The following is a 21159-nucleotide window of genomic DNA, read 5'->3' on the forward strand; positions in this document are numbered from 1 at the left end:
CTCACTCAGTCAACTACCACCACCTTCAGGCCAGTGTGGGTTACTACAGCAGGAGTGAGCCAACACTATAAAGAATTTACTGAAGTTATTTTTTCTTTAAAGTTAGTATCTATTCACTTCTCATACCGGTGTCATCTTAAGCTGGGAATCCAATCAGAGACTTTAGACTTAAATTGATGTTTTATGGAAGACATTGTAGAGCTTAATTATGATAATTACTATCCAATATCCTGGAGGCTGCAGGGTCTTCTATCAGTTATATGCATGATGTGATACTGCAGCGTGCTTCCTCAAGTCACCAGTGCGCATGTTTGTAGTTCCACAGAGAAACAGGAAGCCTGTCAGTCAGTAAACATGGGATGAGCTCAGTCAGTAGAGAGTTTGCTGCAGAGCTGGAGAGACTCGGCTGTCATGAACGAGGAGGAGGATGAATGAGGAGCTGCACGGTCGTCTGTGAGGGGGTTAGTGACCTGAAAGACAAGTCTTAACTTTAAATGACGAGTTATTTATTGACGTTTACGTGTTTGTTGGTCGCACTATAACAGTATAACGGGCATCATCTCACCTGCAGAGCTTGTGACTTGGCATCACGTGTCACAGCTGCAATAAAACTTTTAGCTAATTTTCACACTTGAACTTGCTAAATGCTAACGTCTCTGCTAAAATTTGTCCTGTTCAGACGCTGTTGTTTTGGCAGAAATATGACTACAAAGTGATATTTTGTAACATTAATATGCAAACTTTGTTTGTTTGGTTCATAGCAGTGTGACAGTGACCTTACATTGACACATTAGATCTTAAATGTGTAAAGTAGCTTAAGTCAGTTTACAGGTTAGATTCAGATTAGCTGTATTTTTAGCTACATATAATTGTTGAAAGAAGGGGGAAAGTGAAAGAAAGTATGGTTGCTTTGCTTCATGTTTCATTCTTCATGAAAACTGTTAAAGTACCCTGTTTGATAAAATTATGTGGATTTGATTTGCATGGGAGCAGATCAAAGCAGTGACATGTCAAGCTGGAGACATCAGACAGTATCAGCTGCTCTGAACTTAACTTCAAGGCTGTGATTAAAGCCCACTGTTTATTTCCATCTAATTGATTCTGCAGGAAGGTCAGATACTTTTCTCATCTGCTCATGTTTGTGTAAATGCTTGTCTGTATTAGTTTTCTCCACTCGGCTCTGTCCTGTCACACTACTTTTCTGTGTTTAAAGGCACATTTGATTCAGACTTTGCAGAATTTTGTGTCTCTTAGCAAACTTGACCAGCTCAGGACTGGAAGACATGCATATCAGACTGTTGATTGTTGTTTGGATGTTGCCGACTGTCCTGTGATATTTTCAGAAGATGTAACGCTATTTTGTAAAGACTGTGTTTTTGTTTTCATGTGGAATTTGCCCTATTTTTCAGGGATCATATGATTCCACTGTATAATGTGGCGATCATGTCACAGACTTGATGAAGGGACTGCTGCAGCAGGTCATGTGGTGTGCTCCTTTAATGGGATATCACTTCAGTTATGGTGGACATTCCTGCTGCTGAGGATTTCTACACTGTTGCAGTGGTTGTTGCAATAGTCAAACTTTTTTTTCAGAAGTCTTTAACAGTAAAATATAGAATAGGATTTTAAAAGTTAACATTTAAGCATTCTGTATAACATCGGCAGATTTTTGCATCTCAGCTTCTGCCACAAAAGTGCAATTCTTTCCGTGTTTGTTTGTTTTTTTTGGTTTTGCAGGTTAATATAGTAAAATATCCTTCCATTTTCTTTCAAAAGCAACATAGCTGCATAAAAAAGAACACACAGAATATACGGTATTTGGAGTATTTTATACACATTCAGTGAAGTTACAGCATTGGACTTCCATAATTGTAAAATGGTTTTTTTTAGCCAATTCATTACCCAGATACACTGGCCATTTGTCACTACCAGAGTTCATCTACAGCTGTTTTAAAGTGGATTTGTGTTACCATCTAATCCTTGCATTGATCTTGCATTAATTTAATCCTTCCACGTCCATCCATACAGCCCACTAATTGTGGCCCTGTTACAGGTAATTTTCTCCACATTTTTGTGTGAATGTGTCCACCCTGCACTCTACACACACATGAACCTAATTTTCCAGGAAGAAAGAGACGAGGCTAAGAAGGAGGGAAAATGTGATTTTAAAATCATTTGCCCCTCACTGTGGTGACTCAGATGTACAAGAAATAGAAGCAGACCATTGAAGGAAAATAAACTGTGAGGATGCATAGTAGAAAAAATGTGTCTGTCCTTTATCTCAAAATACTAATGAAATGATGAGTGACATCATGTTTCCTGCCTCACACAGCTTGAATCAGTTTAATTTAATTGTCTCCTTAAGTCATCATATGAATTTCTAAGAACACTTCATGGGTCACTGGAACTAAAACATTACTGATAATCAGCTGGCAAATATATTTCGTTCAACAGACTGAATCACACAGAATACAACAGACTCTTGGATGCATAATTGTAGACATTGCACATTAAAGTCATCAAATACATTAAAGTGTCCTGTCTAGGCTGTCCACACTGATCTTTTTAAGAAATGTTGTTATTGTTCTCCTTCAGATTATAGCAACTGTATTTGGACAGCACATGTTGCAAAAACTGATGGAATAATTAAGTGATTAATAAACATAATACCTCTAAATCATCAATTATGACCCGCTAAAAGTGTATCTGCACGGACCCTGCCTGTATTTTCTTATTTTCTCATGTTTTGCTTTACTCTGGAGGCTAGCCTGTTTGACAGTGGTGTGTAGCCCCCAGCTAATAACAGTGCACAGATTTTGAGGTCAGAACTCTACAAAAACACAGCGACCAACAGTCACATCACATTCAGCTGTCTGTGTGTGAGAGCTGCAGAAAGAATTTTATACACGTACACACACACACACACACACACACGCACACACACACACACATAGGCAGAGCAAACGGAGTCCAGTGTATGTGGTCATGCTTGTTTGTGCTTTAGATTATAACCACTGTGAAAAAAATATATTTTATTACTGTGATTCACTGATTGACAGTAAATATTTCTCTCCTCTCTTTTGTTAAGCCAGGGAGTTTTGGCCAACTTTGAATGGTGAATTTCCAAACACTTCTGCATATTTTACCTACAATGAATTTTATTATAAGCATTGTAGTGAAACATTTGCACTGTCAAAGAGATGTCTTTTGCTTCAGACAATTTTAATTGTCCTCTCTCCATACAGAGGAGATTGTGTGCATTGGGGCTACAGAGATGACAGAGGTCTCTGTTAAATAAACAACTATTGCCGGCCATGCCTGTGGTAGCTGCTTGTGTTTATTTTCACGATTAATTGATTAATTGTTTAGTCTGTATGTCCAAAAAATGTGACACATGCTCATCATAATTTTTCCAGAGCCTTCAGATTGCATCTTTTGTCCATGTTTTGTTTATTTACTGTCATAAATGTCAAAGAAAAGCAGTAAATCCGTACATTTTAGAGCTGGGTACTGTAAGGTGATTTAATTAAATGTGTCTGCCTTGGTTCACATAGAAGAACCACACCAGATTCACACAGGTAATGCTATTTTAGGAATTATTTTGATGATGATTTTCAGGAAGGGAAAGAGCTAGATATTTAATGGTGATTTTGACACCTCATGACCAAACAACTGCATAACTGAATAATTCTGTGGTGGAAAAATGTCTGACTGGGTGTTTAGTAGAAGTTGTTGTTGATGAGAACAGCAGCAGTGATAATGAGCTGGAACAACCACTCTGTCATGTGGTGACTTTATTTAGCTGTTAGATGTTGTTTTCATGCAGAAAGACGATGATGAGAGAATCTCTTCATGTTTACCATTGTCTTTCTCTGGCTTCTTTTCCCTCCTCTCTCTCACTGACCTCTCTGTTTCCTCTCTGCTGCTTTTAGTGGTTTTGATCCAGCAGGTCGGAGTTGGATCTTGGCCCAGTTCTGCTGGTCCAACTGGGTCCCTGGGCTGGCGTCAGTGATGGCGGACCATCTGCCTCCTGTTCTGCTGGAAGCCTGTGTGGTGGTGGGAGCATCTAACGACAAACTCCGGGAAGTCTACCAGGTATACATGGTGAATGCCATGTTTTATTACCTTTATCTTTTTATTAGGCTGGTTCCGCTGAGATTAAGGATTTTTCAAGGAAGATGTAGCCAAGAAAGCAGCATTAATACAAACTTGCATGCAGATGGCATATCAAAACAGCCAAGTTAATGCTTGAATTAAGAAAACTAAAATATATGGCCATCCTGGTGGCTTAGTAGTTTAAGAGGCAGACCATATGGTTGCAACAGCACAGGTTCAGTTCTGGCTAGGCAAGTGAAACGTCTCTCTACCACATTTCCTATCTGCGTCTCAACTTTCTGTGCCCAAACAAATCTTTAAAAAGAAATTCAAAATATTCTTCTTCTTATTCTTCTTCCAAGCAAGCAGTATTTTTTTTTTTTTTTTTAACTCTTTCAGTCCTTGTGCATTACAATAACAGGATAAAACAGATAAATGCACAGGGATAACATTTCAGTGCAGAATTATAAATACGCTGAATTAAATATATTTTTATGTTAGTTGTCACACTTGTTAAAATAAGTGTGCACTGGTGGTTAACTGATGACAGAGGGTTGGTAAACAAGTTTTTTTAGTTGTGTCCATTGTATTAGGAGCAATGCAACAACAAATCATTGCAACCTAATTCACAAGAGGCCTTATTTATAAATCTTGGGAAGAGTTAATGTGTGCATAAATGAATGTTCCTGACCATTTTCAGTGCCATTTCTGCATCGCCTAATATGATCTTGATGTGTTATTGCAAACATATACACATTTAGTACTTTATGTATGAGAAATAACTGCATTTAGGCTGAGTTAACAGGCCATCCCATTGTGTTTATATCCTCTCATCAGGAACAATATAGGACATTATAGCCTAAATCATGAATGAGACAAAATAAGGCAGAATTAAGAGGCTCTTGTCATTTTTCCTTCCGTCACTCAAACAGTATACACATTTTAAATGCGTTATAAAATGTGTACTGCAGCTATAAATCTACGGTTTGCAGTATTTCTTCCAAAGTCTTTTCTTTTTATTGGGCTACCCAAATAAAATCTCCTGTGACCCATAAGCAGGGCCCGTAACCAGTGACCCTAACTTGTTTGCTTGTTTTTGCCACCGACAGGCTCACATTCTTATTAAAAGTGTCTGATGTTGTTATGGAAGGGATCGCTACAGTGAGAGACCTTTTTTAAAGAGTAAGATGCATTTTGTTTTGCCAGAAACTGCTGTTTTATTGCTCTCGCCATTTGTGAAACTGTAATTTTAACATTGTCAACATTGTCATTTGTTTTTCCACTGTTTCAACAATCACCAACTCTGGTTTGGTCGAAATAAACTCTTTAGTCAAGGCGTGAAGGAGCGTGGAGCATGCAGGGCAAGTAACACGCTGTAGAGGATGACAGCGTTGTGTCAGTCCGGCCTGAAACTGTGAAAAATGCTATTACATTACTACTGTACAACTGCAGTTTATTGTAGTAGTAGCAGTATGGTAGTGAGCCACAGAAATTCATGTGGAACATACAGAATGTGTAATGTAGATAATATCACATGTATCAAGACTAATTATGATAAGAATAGAGATGTCTTTAATCTCCCACTCAGTCCATTAACAATAATGGAACTCCAGAGCACCTCCTGTTGGAGCCTGAGGTACTGCATGTCCTGGCGCCTCCCTTCGTTAGCAGACAGCAAGCTGAGAGCGAAACAGTGAGGTCACATGGGAAGAGGCGGCGCTCCTTTCTCAGGAAGAAGAGGGAAAAACCTCCCTCAGCAGCAGCAACTCCCAGCCAAGGTCTGGTACTACTGTCCACATGACATGTCCACCTCTGTGGAGCCACAGACATAATGTTTCCCTCAAGGTTCCTGATTTGTCTCTAATTCTACCCATGTTTTCATTATTGATTTTATATTGTTCTACATTATTTTGGCCTGTCATATTTTTGCAGGTGGAGGGGCAGACGGAAGAGGAAATGAAGATGTCATTGTTCCTAAAGACATTGACCTCATGGCTTTACCTCAGCTCTGCTTCCCGGGTATTTGATATTCCCTGGCACACACACACACACACACACACACACACACACACACGATGCAAGCTAAACATCGCAATATGACAAGTCTCCATTGAGACATGGATTCAGTCTTGGCAAAACACTATTATGTACAGCAGGTACATTATGGAGCTGAAATATAAAGCATTGTAATATTGATATTGTGACATGAAACTTTATATTGTCTGTGATTTTTGTTATTGTGATAAATCTCACGTTGTCTTTTCTTCTTGTCTTAAATGTTGGGGTATAGTGAAGCGTTAAGTTTTTTTTGTTTTTTTTTTCACAGTATAAGGTGATGTTGTCATTCAAAGATGTTAATGTAATGCATTTATTCAGATGTCATAGACCTTACATTAACCCTCTATGGGAAACATTATGATCCCAGTTGATCAAAAATATTTTAACTTTTTTGTTATAAAATAGACCAAATAAACATAGTTTAAAGCATATTTTTTTAGGGTAAACCTCAGGATGTGCTACCTTAAAGCTACACTGTAGCATAATGGTTTACCTCACCAGTTTAAAATTAATGCCATCTGAATTAAAAAAACACTGAAAATGAGTGTGTTGCAACCATATGTTGTGTTGCTGCCATCTTTGGCTCACTGCTTATGGTTTAAAATAAAATAAAATACAGTATTAATTAATGCATTTTAAACCCTGTTTTATAATGGTTGAATAGTATGTAAACCAAAATACTCAATACCCAAAATGTCATGGTTTTAATTCATAATGGCCTGGTGATACTTAAAGGCAACATCTACAATTAAACAGCTTTCTACCACTTAATTATCAGATACAGTACAATTAAAATTAAACTTTACTCATCTATTAATGTGAATCCATTTTTTTCCAGATTATAAAATGAAAGAAAAAGAGATTTTCAGATCATTTTTGTGGCAAGAGAGGATGGAGCTGAACCATGAGAGGAAGTTCGCAAAAAAGGGATCCATGAACTCCAGAGAGTCATGTGACAAATGAAAACACTACTGGTAGTTACTTTTTTAAAGTATTACACCATAATAGAGGATGTATTGTGTGAGTATAAAAGACCAAAAATAGATATGTTACCTAGAGGCAGCACTGTACCACAGAGAGTGAATGTAATGTGTACTAAATTACACCTTTTTGTTAATGTGTCTTTTACCAGGTGGGCTCCAAGTAACCAAGGAACAGAAAGATGAACAGTTCCACTTCCTGGTTTTCACCGATGTCTTCGGCAACAAGACCCATGGAGTTGTAATGCAGTGTTACCGTCCGATACTGGTACACAGTACTACGCTGCACTCTTCACACTCTTTACTGCTACAACCAGATCCCTAACCCTAATGCACATCCAAGCTTATTCAAAAAACAGTGGCCTTAATGGTCTGCAACTTAACCATTTAGCATGTTTTAGTAAATATCTCGTCCACACTTAAAACTTACCTTAGTGCTCCACCATCTTTCCTGTTTCTACAGGAAGGGACGTCTTTCTTCCAGATCGGAGCTGGATGCTATAAGTTTTCGAAACTTTTCTCTGCCTACGGTTTCTGTGTCATATCCAAGTATCCTTACTTCACTGCACTCAAAGACTGTCTGTCATGGTGAGAAACACTGTACGAAACCAATTAAATCGCTTTTCCATTATCATATAAAATGATGTATGTGTATGTCTGATTACCTTTTTTACTCACAACATTGCTTAATCTTTATTTCAAGTCTTGCAGAAAAAAAAAAGTTTATCTGGTAACTTAATCACAAGTTTTGCAGGCATTGTTGCAACTGTGTGCAATTGTTTGCACTAATGAATGAGAAAATTCTCTTCATCTCTCGCTCAGTCTCTCTGTGTCTTTCTGTTTCTTTGTCAGTCTGTTAATCCAGCTGAGAACTTGTTGTTTATCAGACATGGAGGACAGGGTGAAGGAGTTTGCAGCTAAACTGGCACTGGTGCCTATCCCCCCTCCTGGACAGCTACATTTGGTGTGTGCGTGTTTGTTTGTGTATGTGTTTCTTTTTAAAATCACACTGTACTTGTGCAGCCAAACTGCAATTATATGAGGTTACATACACTCTGTTGGTACTGCTCCTAAAATGTTTACATTCATAATATGAAGCAGGAGTTATCGGATTCCTATTGCTGATGTAACAAATTACTATAGATAATGGTAACATACTTGTGTATGCATGTACATTTGTTCATTTTCACCGCATCTCTTGACCGTGATGACAGAAGATGGAACAACACAACCTATAACACTGTACTGTGTGTTTTGCAGATGTTCATCTTGCATCCTCTGATCATTGTATTACCATCCAAAGAAGACAAAGACCAACCAGCTGTAGATTTAGACCTCCATCTGCCTTTCTTCTGCTTCAGGCCGCAGCAACTACTGCAGGTATTACAAACACTTGCTGTGTTAGTGTTACTGGATCAGGCGGAGGCTCGGATTAACATTTGTCCTTTTTCCTGTCCGTGTCTCCGTAGGTGCTCTCTTGCCTCCTGCAGGAACAGCGGGTGGTCTTATTTTCTGCTGATTGGGCCAGACTCACGCTGGTGGCAGAGAGCTTGTTGCTGTTTCTGCAGGTCAGCTGAAAATATTTGCAAAATACTTGATTAAAAAAAAAAAGAAAGAAATTAACTGTGATATCAGGAGTGCTTTTATGTAATAAAGTTAAAATTTCCCTGCTGTTTTATTTAAATAAGGGCAGGGCTACAGTCAAAAGCTTTGGAATTGAGACCTCCTGTGATATTCATGAAAATTAAAGCTCCTTTTGCATAAATGTGTATTATGTAAGGATGCTGAAATCGGATGCAAATTGTGAAAAAACAGTACAGCACAATGCAGAAAATGTTATAATGATGCTATAATGAAAATATAATGAAAATTTAAGCCATTGCATTCACTTTGAAATATTACCTCTTGCGTGGAAAACCTAATTTAAACAGTTAAACCATCCACCTTTTAATCTTGTGATCTACTAATTCGGGGGTCAGCAACCTGTGGCTCTGGAGCCTCATGCAGTTCTTTTGTCTGGCTCCAGTGGTTCCCTGTGGCTTTGACAAAAAAATCAGTGTAATGAATAACAGACAATAACAGTCGACAAAGGATGTCAAATCTAAAAAAAAAAAAAAAAGAATTTTTTAAGGTTGTGGGTCTGTCGATGGTAATGGCTGCTGAATGCTGTGCTAATTTGTCCATCCATGACTCTCTGATCTTGTTTCCAGCCTCTGTCATGGCAGCATCCTTATGTTCCTGTCCTGGCCAGAGGCATGCTGGACTTTCTCATGGCTCCTACTGCGTTCCTCATGGGCTGCCATCTCAGCCATTACGAAGAGGTTGCTGCTGTAAGTATACAACCTTCCAACTTTGTTAAAATGTCCAACACAGGTTAATTTTTTTGCATTATACAGAGTGAATACTTTGCAATATGTTGTTCATGTCCACCAGTGTTCACTAAAATCTTAGATTGTCGTAGATCTGTTTACATTTGGAACTTATCAGTTGGCGCACATACACAGAGGACCGATTTATTTTCTTCTTGATCTTCCTCCATTCAGGAGACGGATGATCTGATCCTCATCAACATTGATAACGGAAGTGTCTCTACTTCTTGTTCTGACACCGTTGACCTGCCAGAGATCCCCACTACTGCTGCAGACTGCTTCACACAGAGGTACTCACTATAATACCAAGAATAATTTCTAATAGCACCATACAGAAATACAAATGAACTAAAAATAGGATGTGGATTCCCATATTTTAACTGATCTAGAACCTTGATATGAATAAGTTTTTGTTTGTTTATAAAGCATTAATATGTTTTTGCAGGTGTCAGTCCCTGAAGATACATTTTGACCTGTATCAGTGCCAACATTCAAGCAGCACTGACATCAATGAGCAGCGGGCACGGAGAAGAACGTGGCAACACAATCTCAACCACGACATCCAGAGGATCACACTGGAGCTGATTGTCAACATATTCAGGTTGTGTGTATGTTCTTTGTGTATGGAAATCTAATAATATAATTCTCCTGAAGTATATATTTTCTTAATATATACATATATGCATGTAACAGGGATGTTGGCAGTCATCTGAACTACGAACATCGAGTGTTTAACAGTGAAGAGTTCCTGAAAACCAGAGAGCCAGCTGAGCAGCTTTTTTATAAGAAGGTAAATATTAACCTGATAAAATGTGATATTTTTCAATTTTGTCACTTTGACACAAATTATCTGACATCTCTCAGCAGACGTGAGATTCTGGTCCAGTTGCTCATCTTCAGATTAACGTGTCTGTGTTTCAGGTGTTGGAGACACACATTTTCCATTCCTTTCTAAAGGATCGTCTTAACAGGAAAATGGACAACTTTGCTCGAATGGAACTCGGGACTCGTTCTGAGATGCACAAGTGAGTTATTAAACCTATTTAAAAAGCCTCAAACCAAATGATAATATTCAAAAAGTTCACCTCTTGTTCTGTGTTTTCTGTCATTGATCTAAATGGTGTCAAAAAAAAAAAACTTGTGGTGGTATGGTATAGCACTACAAAGTTTAATCAACATCTCCTGAAAACAGTTACAACAACACAACCTGAACATTATAAATATGGCTGCAAAAAGCGATTCGTTTCATTATTGATTTATCTGTTGATGATGTCCTCAAATGTCTTTATTTGTCCACAACCCAAAAACTTTGAGTTTATTGTCATGCAGGACTAAAGAAACAAGAAAATATTCATATTTTCCATATTTTTGGAGCTAAAATCAGGGAATTTGGATACTCTTTTCTAGAAAAATGACTGAAAACAAGTATTGAATTATGTAAATAGTTGGCAATTAATTTAATATCTGACAACTAATCGACTAATTGTTGCAGCTCTAATTATAAGCCGAATAAAAGCTGGATTTATTGCAGGGCTGTTGTATTAGCTTGCATTATTTTTAGCTAGGCCACGTTCAGAAGTAGTCAGGGACGTGTGAATATAAATACCTGATCACATTGCAGGTTCGGCCACTAACTGAGTTTACTGGGCCAGTCAAACATTTTATATGTTAATCCCAAACAACTGACAACATTTGTAAGTCTGCAGCTGAGGCAAACTATCAGATACCCTCTCTAATCTCTTTCTAACTGTATGGCAAAATGCAAATGTGTATTTGTTTTTCATCTCCTTTGTGTGTGTTTAAAGTGCCAGGAATGAATTGTTTCTATAATGTGTCCTTTAGGATGAAGGCTATGGTGGAAGTCCCACGCAGACCCACCATGCAGGAGATTCAAGCCCGGAGAAAGAGCTCATATACAGAGAACAAGCTGAGTAAGAGGCTGGGGATGAGTCTCCCAAACCTCGACCAAACCATCAACTTCCAAAGAAACACGCTGCTCACCAGGATCATCGTGTCCGACACCGGTGAGATTTAAGAAGAAGTTTAAGCACCACAGAGGCACAAACTGTCAGGATAGAGACAAACATAAAAAAAAACTGTTTCCTGTTTCTTTCCCCTTCTTTCTGCTTCCTATCTCATTGTCTTCTAGCTCTGAGAACTACTCCTAAGCCGGTGAAGGTGTTTAAGCTCCCAGATTTCCCATTCTCTCTGTCCATCCACTCTGTACAAAATTATTACAGTGAGCTGATCCAGCAGCTCGGAAAGGCCATCTTCTCTGTCCAAAATGAGAACCCTACTCTGCTGGCCAGGTATTCTGATTTTATCACTCCTTTTCCAAACACCTCATCCCATCCTTTGACAGTCACATCCCTATATTTGTTAGTGCTGGTGTTGACTCAATACTAACTCTTTGGGCTTGAGTATAACAGTTTTCCCTTTGCAGATTCTACTTTTTGCGTGGTTTCATCAACACGCTGTGTTCGCGGCGGCTGGACGCCCTGGGTGATTTCCAGAACCTCTACAAGACAGACACTGCCATCTTCCCCGCACAGCTGGTCACATGGCTCGTGGATTCGCTGCACAGAGACGAGAGACAGCAAGCTGACAGACGACCTGAACTCAAGAGACTCATCCTGAAGGTAAATCAGAAGTGGCGGTTGGAGGGCGAAGTCAGTTTTGATGGGGATTATGTCTGGTGATGAGGCATGTCTAAATTGTGATGCAGGACTTTTTTTTAATCCATTAGGTGAAGACCGAGCTCGAGAAGCCGCTGGTGCGGCCTGATGACCACGTCAAGAAGTTTCAACTTCCCCGAAAGCATCTGCATCAGGAAGAGTTTGTGCGTTGTGTCCAGGAGTGCGGGATTGTTAAGGATATAGCAACCATACACCGTTTATTTGACGCTCTCACTGACGGTAAGTGAGGATAGGAAGGCTGATGTGTGCAGTCGAGAGATCACTTTTTATTTTAACGAATTATATAGAACTTCGCAATGTCGAACCTCAAACATACAAAATGTTTTGTAGATAAGATGTGCTCTGAGCTGATGTTGTGGTTAAAGAATTGAGTATACAGTGATTATTTTCTCCAGTAGCAATACATGAAAGAAATTTGAATCGATTTCATCACTTGTTGTTGACATGGTGGAATCAACCATCAGAGAATTTGTTACACTCTTTTCACACTCTGTAAGCATGAAGTACAGTCTGTACAGCACACTCCCTCCCTCACACACATTAATGAACACACACACATCAATGCAAAAGCAGTGACCAACTGTTGTTATGCATAAATTATATAGAAAAATACAGTGTATTACATTTTTACCCACTGATCAGACAAACACTATAAAATCTAAGCTCAATTACTGCTTTGGTTGGAATCTGTGTTGGAAAAACTAATAATTTCTTTAAGTAAATAACAAAATCTTTGCCTCAGAATGGCCGTGTTAACTGTGTGTCACTGACAGACACAGTTAGCTACTAGCTGGAGAACAGTGGAGCATTTAGAAAAGGTCAGATATTTCCCTCAGGAGGTCTTGGAGACCAAAAACGTGCAGAAAAGTAAATGAATATTGGACTTGCGTTTATTAGGTGGCCAGAAATCCAAATCCAAATGATTACTAAGGTGGTTCCTTATCTGCTGGATGTGTAAATAAGTTACACTGATTATGATCAACTTTCAGATGTGTGTGTGTGTGGGGGGGGGGGGTCACAGCGCAGTCGCCCGGGGAGGGCTGCAGCTCTTACACAGAGTGCTGCCCTCAACCTTCGCCTACTATGCCGCATGGGGGAGGGAGGGGGTGAAGGGCCAAGGAAGGCATTGAGTTAAGGGTAAGGGTGAATGTCCCAGAAGGAGGTGGGGGTCGGAGCATCTTGTCTGCAGAAACATCCAGGAGAGTGGAGAGATAAGCGTCCTTGAGAAGGCCGTTATGTCTGGGAGCCAATGGAGATGACAGTTTGTTTTGGGACGGGCCGACACTGGAATTTTCCTGTCTGCCCTTGAGTCTCTCTGAGTCTCCCGGTGGCTTGCTTCAATATGTCTGAATTGGTGGCCAGATTCAGCCGAGCCGAGCTGACAACTTCTCCAAGTTGGTACCCATCTGGCGAAGGAGCTCAGGAAACGCATCCAGTTTGCGATTGAGCTCACAAATCGCTTGAGTCTGAGTGCTGGCAGCCCTGCACATTCCCTCGTTCAAGTCGAGCAGCTTGTCAATTGCCGCCTGCGTCTTCCTATATTTGCAATAAGTCAGGAAGCTAAAAACAGATTTGTGGGAACATTTCCTTCAGAAAAGCAACAAAGTCAAACATAAATTCTGTGAATCTACTCTTCAGATTGGTAGTAGTGCTAGCACTATGCTAAGAACAAGCACTTGGCTGCCATGTCCGAGGATGGCTTGCAGCAAAAGGCCATGTTGCTGCGTTGTGGTAGAGGATGAGGGATTCAAAGAGCTAGTTTGTGACCTTGAGACTGTGTATGTTGCGCCATTGAGAGCTGATGGATGAGCTAAAAGTCAAGCCAGCCAGAGCAGACAAGCTAATTCTGACCCCCAACAGCTGGGCAGCTCTCACAGACAAAAGCTTGCACTATTCTGAGATATCTGAGGCTAAATGTGGAACTGATTTAATCTTATTTGTGTCACTGAGTTTATGCACACATTCTCAGCTTGTATTTGCACATTTTTTGTCTGTGTGCACTTGGCTGTATATCTCTCAGTCTCTGTTCCCGGCGAGACGAAGCAGGTGGACCCTGACCTCTTCAGAGTCTTCTACACCTTCTGGAAGGAGACGGAGGCCGAGGCACAAGACGTCAACTTGCCCACTGAGGTCATAGACCATCTTGACAATAATGAGTGTGTCTACAAGTTGTCGTCATGTGTCAAGACCTCCCACGGTGTTGGTAAAATCGCCATGACGCAGAAACGTCTGTTCTTGCTGACGGAGGGACGACCGGGCTTTGTGGAAATCACAAAGTTCAGAGACATACAGGTCAAGTTTTTTTTTTAAATCCCTTTTGTCTGAATCATGTTTTATTTGAAATATTCACTCATAACCCTGCACTTTAATTAAATAACTCCCACATCTCTGTGCAGGAGGTGAAGATTGCCTCAGCTCCCTTCCTACTTGTTCGTATTCCTTCCCTTCGTATCCAGACCTCCAGCAGGCCTGAGGTCTTTGAGGCCAACCTGAAGACAGAGACTGAACTCTGGAACCTTGTGGTGAAAGAGATGTGGGCGGGACGCAAGATGGCTGACCAACACAAGGTACAACGTAGGCTCAGACCCAGTACAGCCGCTACACACTCCCCCTACCCACTCTCACTTCATTTGCTCATTCATATGGAGGGTCCACCACATATGTTGTCCCAAACTGTTCAGCCTGAAGGGCAAGTGGGTTATAAAGCCCTCCAACAGCAAGTCTGCATCAAAACAGGCTCACAAAACACACTCCTCTGAGGTGCAGCACATCTTTTGTGTCCGAGATGGAAGAAATGCCACAAAAGTTCATTCCATGTGAGGTGCGGTTATTTCCAAGGATCAGTGATAAGTTGATTTAATTTGCTCAAACAGATATTTGATATTTGACATTCTTTGTGCACACATGATGGAATGACATGATGAAAAAATGTTCAACCAAACAAGTGTGGCCAAAGAAGCATGGGACTGAGTTTTTATTTAATTAATTAATTAATTAATTATTTTTCCTTTCACAAGCTTAATATGCCATGAGCCTGTAATGAATGGTGATAGACAGATGGCTCATCCAAACAACTGCCAAGTCTTTTTTTTTTTATATCTGGCCTTTACCAAATGTTTTCCAAGGATGATTTACTTTCAGTCCATCTCCAAAATATTGAGCATCACAATAGTAAACTGTACATTGTCTTGGACAATGAAGCTGCAGTTTGTAATGCGTACACGTAAAATGACACAGAACGTGTTGATGGAACACCACTAGAATAAAATCACTGTTTCGATTGGCTTACTGTGCAGATTCATATTAGAACAGTGTTGAAGTATGTCGGTTACATGGGTTCCAGTTACGGTGAATGACCGACTGAGAGATTATTTGCAGACTGGTTTAAGTGTGGCCTGTGGTGCAAATTGGCAGAAATTTTTGACGACATAAATCAGTTTTCAATGTGTTTGTTATTTTGCATATCCCCTTGTGTAAGTGATAGTGTACTATAGTACCATTTCCTTCATATATGGTTTATTTATTTGTCTCTTTAGGATCCTCAGTACATGACTCAGGCTCTGACCAACGTCCTGTTGATGGATGCTGTCATGGGCTGCCTGCAGACCCAGAGGTCCATCAGTGCTGCCTCAAGGCTGGCCTACATTGACAAGATCAAACATGAAGGTCTGGGGTCACTCTTATGCTGCTTTTTCTGCTTCCTGTTCTTGTTTTCCTTTCCCACAAATGAAATTTGCTTGTAGCCATTCTGATTCAATATCTGAGTCACCGTTACTCATTATAGACCTGCAACTAATCTAACTAATGACTAATGATTTTTTTAATCATGAATCAGAATATTATCTAAAGAGCACTTGATTAATCATTAGGTCTACAAACTGGCAGAAAATAGTGCAGAAAATTACATCTACAAGCTCAAGGTTTATTCCCTTCTCCATTCACTTGTCTTTCATGTTCATTCACTGTCTTTGTCTGTCATCAGTTCCCATGATGGTGCCTAAAACTACCTCAGAGACTTTAAAACACAAGATCAACCCATCAGTGGACTTGGCTGAACCTCTGACTGTACATGTGCTGCTATACACACCAGGTACTGTGTGAAGGAATTTAAAGAGTGTGTGAGTATTTGTTCATGATTGTTCATGATTTTTAATGCCCTAGTTTCACACAGTACACAGTACACACAGTCTCTCTGTTGTCCTCCTGATGAAATTAACTGTCCTTTGCAGTTCAGAGCATGAAAGAAGTTATTGTGGGTCTGTGTAATCAGTTTATACATTTATTGGCAATCAGTGTTCTAACACTGAAGCCCTGTCTGAATAGAGAGGTTGTCATGTGTCTCAAATTTTCTCTCAGCGTTATTCTCTCTGTTTAAATGACTGTCCATAGCTGTAAGTGTGCTTTACAATGGTTTAAGTCATAGGACACCCAGCGTCAAATGGTGCTGAAGGTGTAATATGCAGGATATGCCTGTTGCCATTTGTAAACACACCAGTCAAATTTGGCCCCTCCTCTCCAGTTCAACAAACGAAACAGGGAAGGAGATGGTGGTAGTGGTCAAGTGTGCTGGAAACTGCATGTTAGTGAGAACAAAGCAGTGAATCACAGAAATAAAATGTTATTTTCTGATTGTTTACATTCTAAAGCACAAATAAATATGCCCACACCTCCAAACACCCCACAGATTCAAAGGGATTAAATCTGTATGAATCTAAAGATTGTTTTTTTTTTGTTTTGTTTTTTAGGAAAATCTTGCATATTATACCTTTCATTCATCTGTAATGGGTACTCTGCTCAGACAGGACAAGAAGGAAAGATATTTTCACAGACATTTTTATCATCTGTTCCTGCAGCCATGAATATACAACTAGGAGCTGCTTCCATGATCCAATCACCCAATAAGAGGACAACCAAGATTGGTTTGACTGATGATCATGTGAAACTGATAAATAGATGAGAGCAGCCCATCTAAGTACTTTGCTCCTGCATCATGCTCCCGACCCTTTGAGGATGAAAACAACCGCTCTAATTTGACTGGTTGTCAATACAAATTCCAAAGTCTTTGCCAGTTTAAATGTATGTAATAAGAGCTATTAGGAGCCCAAATCCTCTGGCCAGTCAAGTGAACAATCATGCTATGTCTTTGCCAATCACCGATTGTTTGATGCTGGCACTTTAACAGCGCTTGTTCTCACCCAAAATGCGGCATGGTCAAGGGAGGTGACATGGCTTCTCATCCTTTCGTTATCTGTCAGATATTCAAAAGATACAAAATAGTTTACACTGGTTTAGGTTTGCGTGTGTCAGCATGAGGACCGAATATTTAAATGCTTCTATGCACCAGAATATTGGAAATGTCTGGTAATGAATGTTTCAGTGAAAACTGTCCACATAACCTGATTAGTCTTGTGCTGTGTGTTAGCAGGCAGGAAAATAGTTATCCTGTTTGTCACAGTGTAGACTAATAAGAGACAGACAGCAGGCTGCTGATCTGGTTTGAAGAAATTATTGAGTTCAAAGAACTAAATACAGAAGACTAACAAGATTTTAAAAGTGATGGAGGTTACAGGCAGCATGTTGTGATACAGAGTTTGTATTTATTCGTCCCTGCCTATAACCATTGTATTTTATTCTTTAGATTAGATTTTACATATTCATTACCATCGCCACCGAAGACATACGAATTCTGGCGTCCTGTCTGTGGGGTGGCTCTCATTTCCATCCTAAACCACCCTGCTGTGTATTATGTTTCTTACTACTACAGTCAGCACTCACAGTTCACTGGTTCACTGCTCTACTGCTCTCTCAGCATTTGTCTCTTTCTCGCCGTCTCCAGGTCAGTTGAGTTGCAAAGACTCAGAGGGTGAGATGAACCCGAAGCTCTGGGTGGCTCTCAGTGGGGGCAAAGTGGTCGTGTTTGATGCAGCTAGCTGGTCCATGCTGCAGGACTGCATCCAGGTCGGAGAGTCACAGCTGGTGAGGAGGAACACACATTATTTACAGAGGCACTCCACCAATTTTATACATCAAAGTTTGTTTAAATGTCTTGGCGAGGACTAGTGCACATGTGGGGGAAAAAAGTAGTATTTTATGGCTCCAGAAGGAGTAAAATGCAAAGTTTGCCTCAAGTGATGTCACTTATGACTAAAGACAAGTCTGAAATATGAAGAAAAGCTGGGGGTGTGGAGAGAAGCGAGTTTACCAGATATTTGAAGCCCGCTCCTTATCTCTGGTTGAAGGTAGCAGCTTGTGGCTACATTAGCTGCCATTAGTATAAAAAGTCGAATCTCCGACTGAACTGTCAGCAGTCAAGTAGTATTGTGGGTAATGTAGGCACCAGGTTTTTTTTTTTTGACAAGAAAAAAAGACTGCATTTGATAAGAAAGATGATATCTCTGATTCTGCTGCATTGTTTTTAATACTTTTTGTTTTAAAATGTCGGTGAAAAGTCTGGTTTACTCTTTTAAACATAGTCTTCAAAATTGAACAAGTTTTTGATTGTAGAAGAAAAGAGACAAATCTTTAATCTTCTTGGATCAAATCTACCATATTGTCTTTTTAAAATGAAATCAAAAATCTGCACAGTAGCTGTAATAAAGTTTCATTACATTTCATTAACATCCATAGATAGTGTATTTACATAAGTATATATATGTACATAATACTATAATTATACTTTTTTTGGCGTCTGTTAGCCTACCATTATGTAAAGGAAGTGAAACTGGGATCCACTGTCACATCTTCTCCTCTGTAGAACTGCATGGTGGGATTGATCCAGGAGCAGGTGTGGATTGGCTCTCAGGACTCTGTAATCTACATCATTGACACTCACAGCATGTCCTGCAACAAACAGCTGACTGAACACCGACATGAAGTGACTGGACTCACAGTGGACACCAGAGATCAGCACAGCAGGTAGAGACGTGACTATATCTGGTTTAAGTGTCAGTCTTATCAGGTAAAACATTAAAGGCAGTCATATAAAGGTGAGTCTAAATGCTGCAGCACTGTAAAAATGTGCACTTAATCAGTCTCTTCAAACTGTCTGTCCCAGTCAGCAGACATATTCCTGCAGCTGTGATGGGACGATTCTGCAGTGGGACTCAGCCGGTCTCAAGGTGAAGCGGCAGTTCTACCTCAGCTGTGACCGTCTCTGCTCCATACAGATCCATGATGGTACACTGTGGTGCTGTAAGTGCACACAAATCCCTTCACTTTCTACTCTTAAACCAGGAGTGTCAAACTTAATTTCATCTCGGGCCACGTACCTCACCACAAATCTATCACAGTTATACTCATTTTAATTGTAGGACCTACAGTATATTCCTCTCTGAACATGCCTGAACTCGACCTATAGAGTCTGCGCATTAAATGAACCTGATAATGATTTGTTGAACAGAACTGTGTGTGTGTGTGTGTGTGTGCGAGCAGGTTGTGGTGACAGCATTGTGGAACTGAAGAAGAGTGGGACACCACAGAGGCGGATGGTACTTCCTGATGACTTACGGAGCATGCCCAGTAGCTTCAGCAGCTTCATTGTCATTCCAGAGGTGACTTTGCCATCCACAGATAATGTCTGTCAATGAAGCAAGTTAGCAGCAATTTCATGATTTAGCGACACAACATCAGAGAAAATACTCTGATGAGTTCTGCATCTAGACAGTTATAATATTAATGGAACAAGTGATGAAACTGAGAGATTCAGTTATTAACTGACAGCTTTTTCCTACACTTGGATATGTAGATATATTCACATTATACTTTCTGTGGCTTAGCCCAGTTTTGTGTGTGTTTGTTCCAGCGAGGTCAGTTGTGGACGGGCTGTGCAGACTCAGGGGAGCTGTGTCTCTGGCACACTAACAACCACAGACGTCCATCCAAGAGAATCCCTCTGCCGAGCAGTTCAGGAGTCACCTGTATGATTCGAGTCAAGGACCAGGTGAGCTATGACACATGAGTGCATGTGGTTCAAGTGAACACAAAGGAGCACATGTAGGATCAAGTCATTGTTTTGCAAGTCACAAGTAAGTCTCAAGTCTTTACACTCAAGACCCAAGTCAACACTGACAAGTCTGTGTCTTACACTTATAATGCATTCTTCACCAAGCGGAATGGCACTTGACTTACTGTTCTTTTTGCAACTTAAACAAATTTGAAAGTGTTTTCAACCTGCAAGTTCTCAGACTGCAATTTACGTCTTGTTGACCACCGCATAGTTTTTGTATGCAAACTAAGTTAACTTTGGCATCATTTTTCAATTCATTCTTTTCTTTAATGGCCTCTCCTCCCCTCAGATCTGGGTGGGCTGTCGTGGATGGAGCGGAATCGGAGGTCTTTGTGACGGTCAGCTGAGAAGTCAGGTGTTGGTGATGGACCCAGAGAGTCACACTGTGTTAAAGGAGCTGCAGGCCCATTCAGACAGCATCCAGACACTCTGCTCTACTGAGGATCGCTACGTCCTGAGTGGCTCTGCGCGGCGTGATGGCAAGATCGCCATATGGAAAGTTGAGTAGTTGAGTAGTGCAAGTGAAGTAAAAGAGGAGCATTTGGAGAGAAGTTTGCCTTTTGGGTATTTCACTGTGACTAAAAGATCATCTTGTGGGAGGTGAAGCAGAGCAGGGTGGGGACAGGTGGACAAAATGGTGAAGTGTGTGAAAAATTTGGACTATGAAGAGCAGCTCTTCTTGGAAACAAACCTACGCACATGAGATGTGAAAAAGTCTGTGCCTTCTGTATGTTATGTTTTAAAAACTTAAATAAGTCTGGATGTCAGCAGCAATTAGTTTGGAATACCACAATATAATTTCCATTCATGTTTTGTTATCAAGCATTTACAATAAATTAAATTTTCAGGTATTATCTTGTAATGTTTGTTTATTGTTTATGTACTGTCTTGTTCTAGGCTGTTTACTTTTTGTCACCTCTAGACAGATGCAGCCACCTTGTTTTCAAAAACGATGA

General features: G+C 40.1%; 1 protein-coding gene across 1 annotated transcript; it reads left to right on the top strand.

The window, feature by feature from the left end:
- Positions 1-310: 310 nt before the first annotated feature.
- Positions 311-21054, top strand: LOC146321652 (DENN domain-containing protein 3-like). The gene is made up of 28 exons (XM_084726910.1): positions 311-461; positions 3933-4095; positions 5684-5873; positions 6028-6114; positions 7286-7401; positions 7597-7721; positions 7986-8097; positions 8394-8513; positions 8603-8701; positions 9344-9463; positions 9677-9792; positions 9948-10103; positions 10196-10292; positions 10424-10527; positions 11345-11526; positions 11652-11811; positions 11946-12141; positions 12249-12417; positions 14219-14490; positions 14595-14765; positions 15735-15864; positions 16181-16288; positions 18035-18174; positions 18953-19113; positions 19253-19389; positions 19630-19748; positions 20000-20137; positions 20493-21054. The coding sequence occupies exons 2-28, from the start codon at positions 4012-4014 to the stop codon at positions 20709-20711; spliced, it is 3828 nt and encodes a 1275-aa protein (XP_084583036.1). The 5' UTR covers positions 311-461; positions 3933-4011; the 3' UTR covers positions 20712-21054.
- Positions 21055-21159: the final 105 nt, after the last annotated feature.

Source organism: Lutjanus erythropterus, chromosome 9 (genome assembly GCF_056507025.1).
Source record: "Lutjanus erythropterus isolate fLutEry1 chromosome 9, fLutEry1.hap2, whole genome shotgun sequence".
Taxonomy (NCBI): domain Eukaryota; kingdom Metazoa; phylum Chordata; class Actinopteri; order Lutjaniformes; family Lutjanidae; genus Lutjanus; species Lutjanus erythropterus.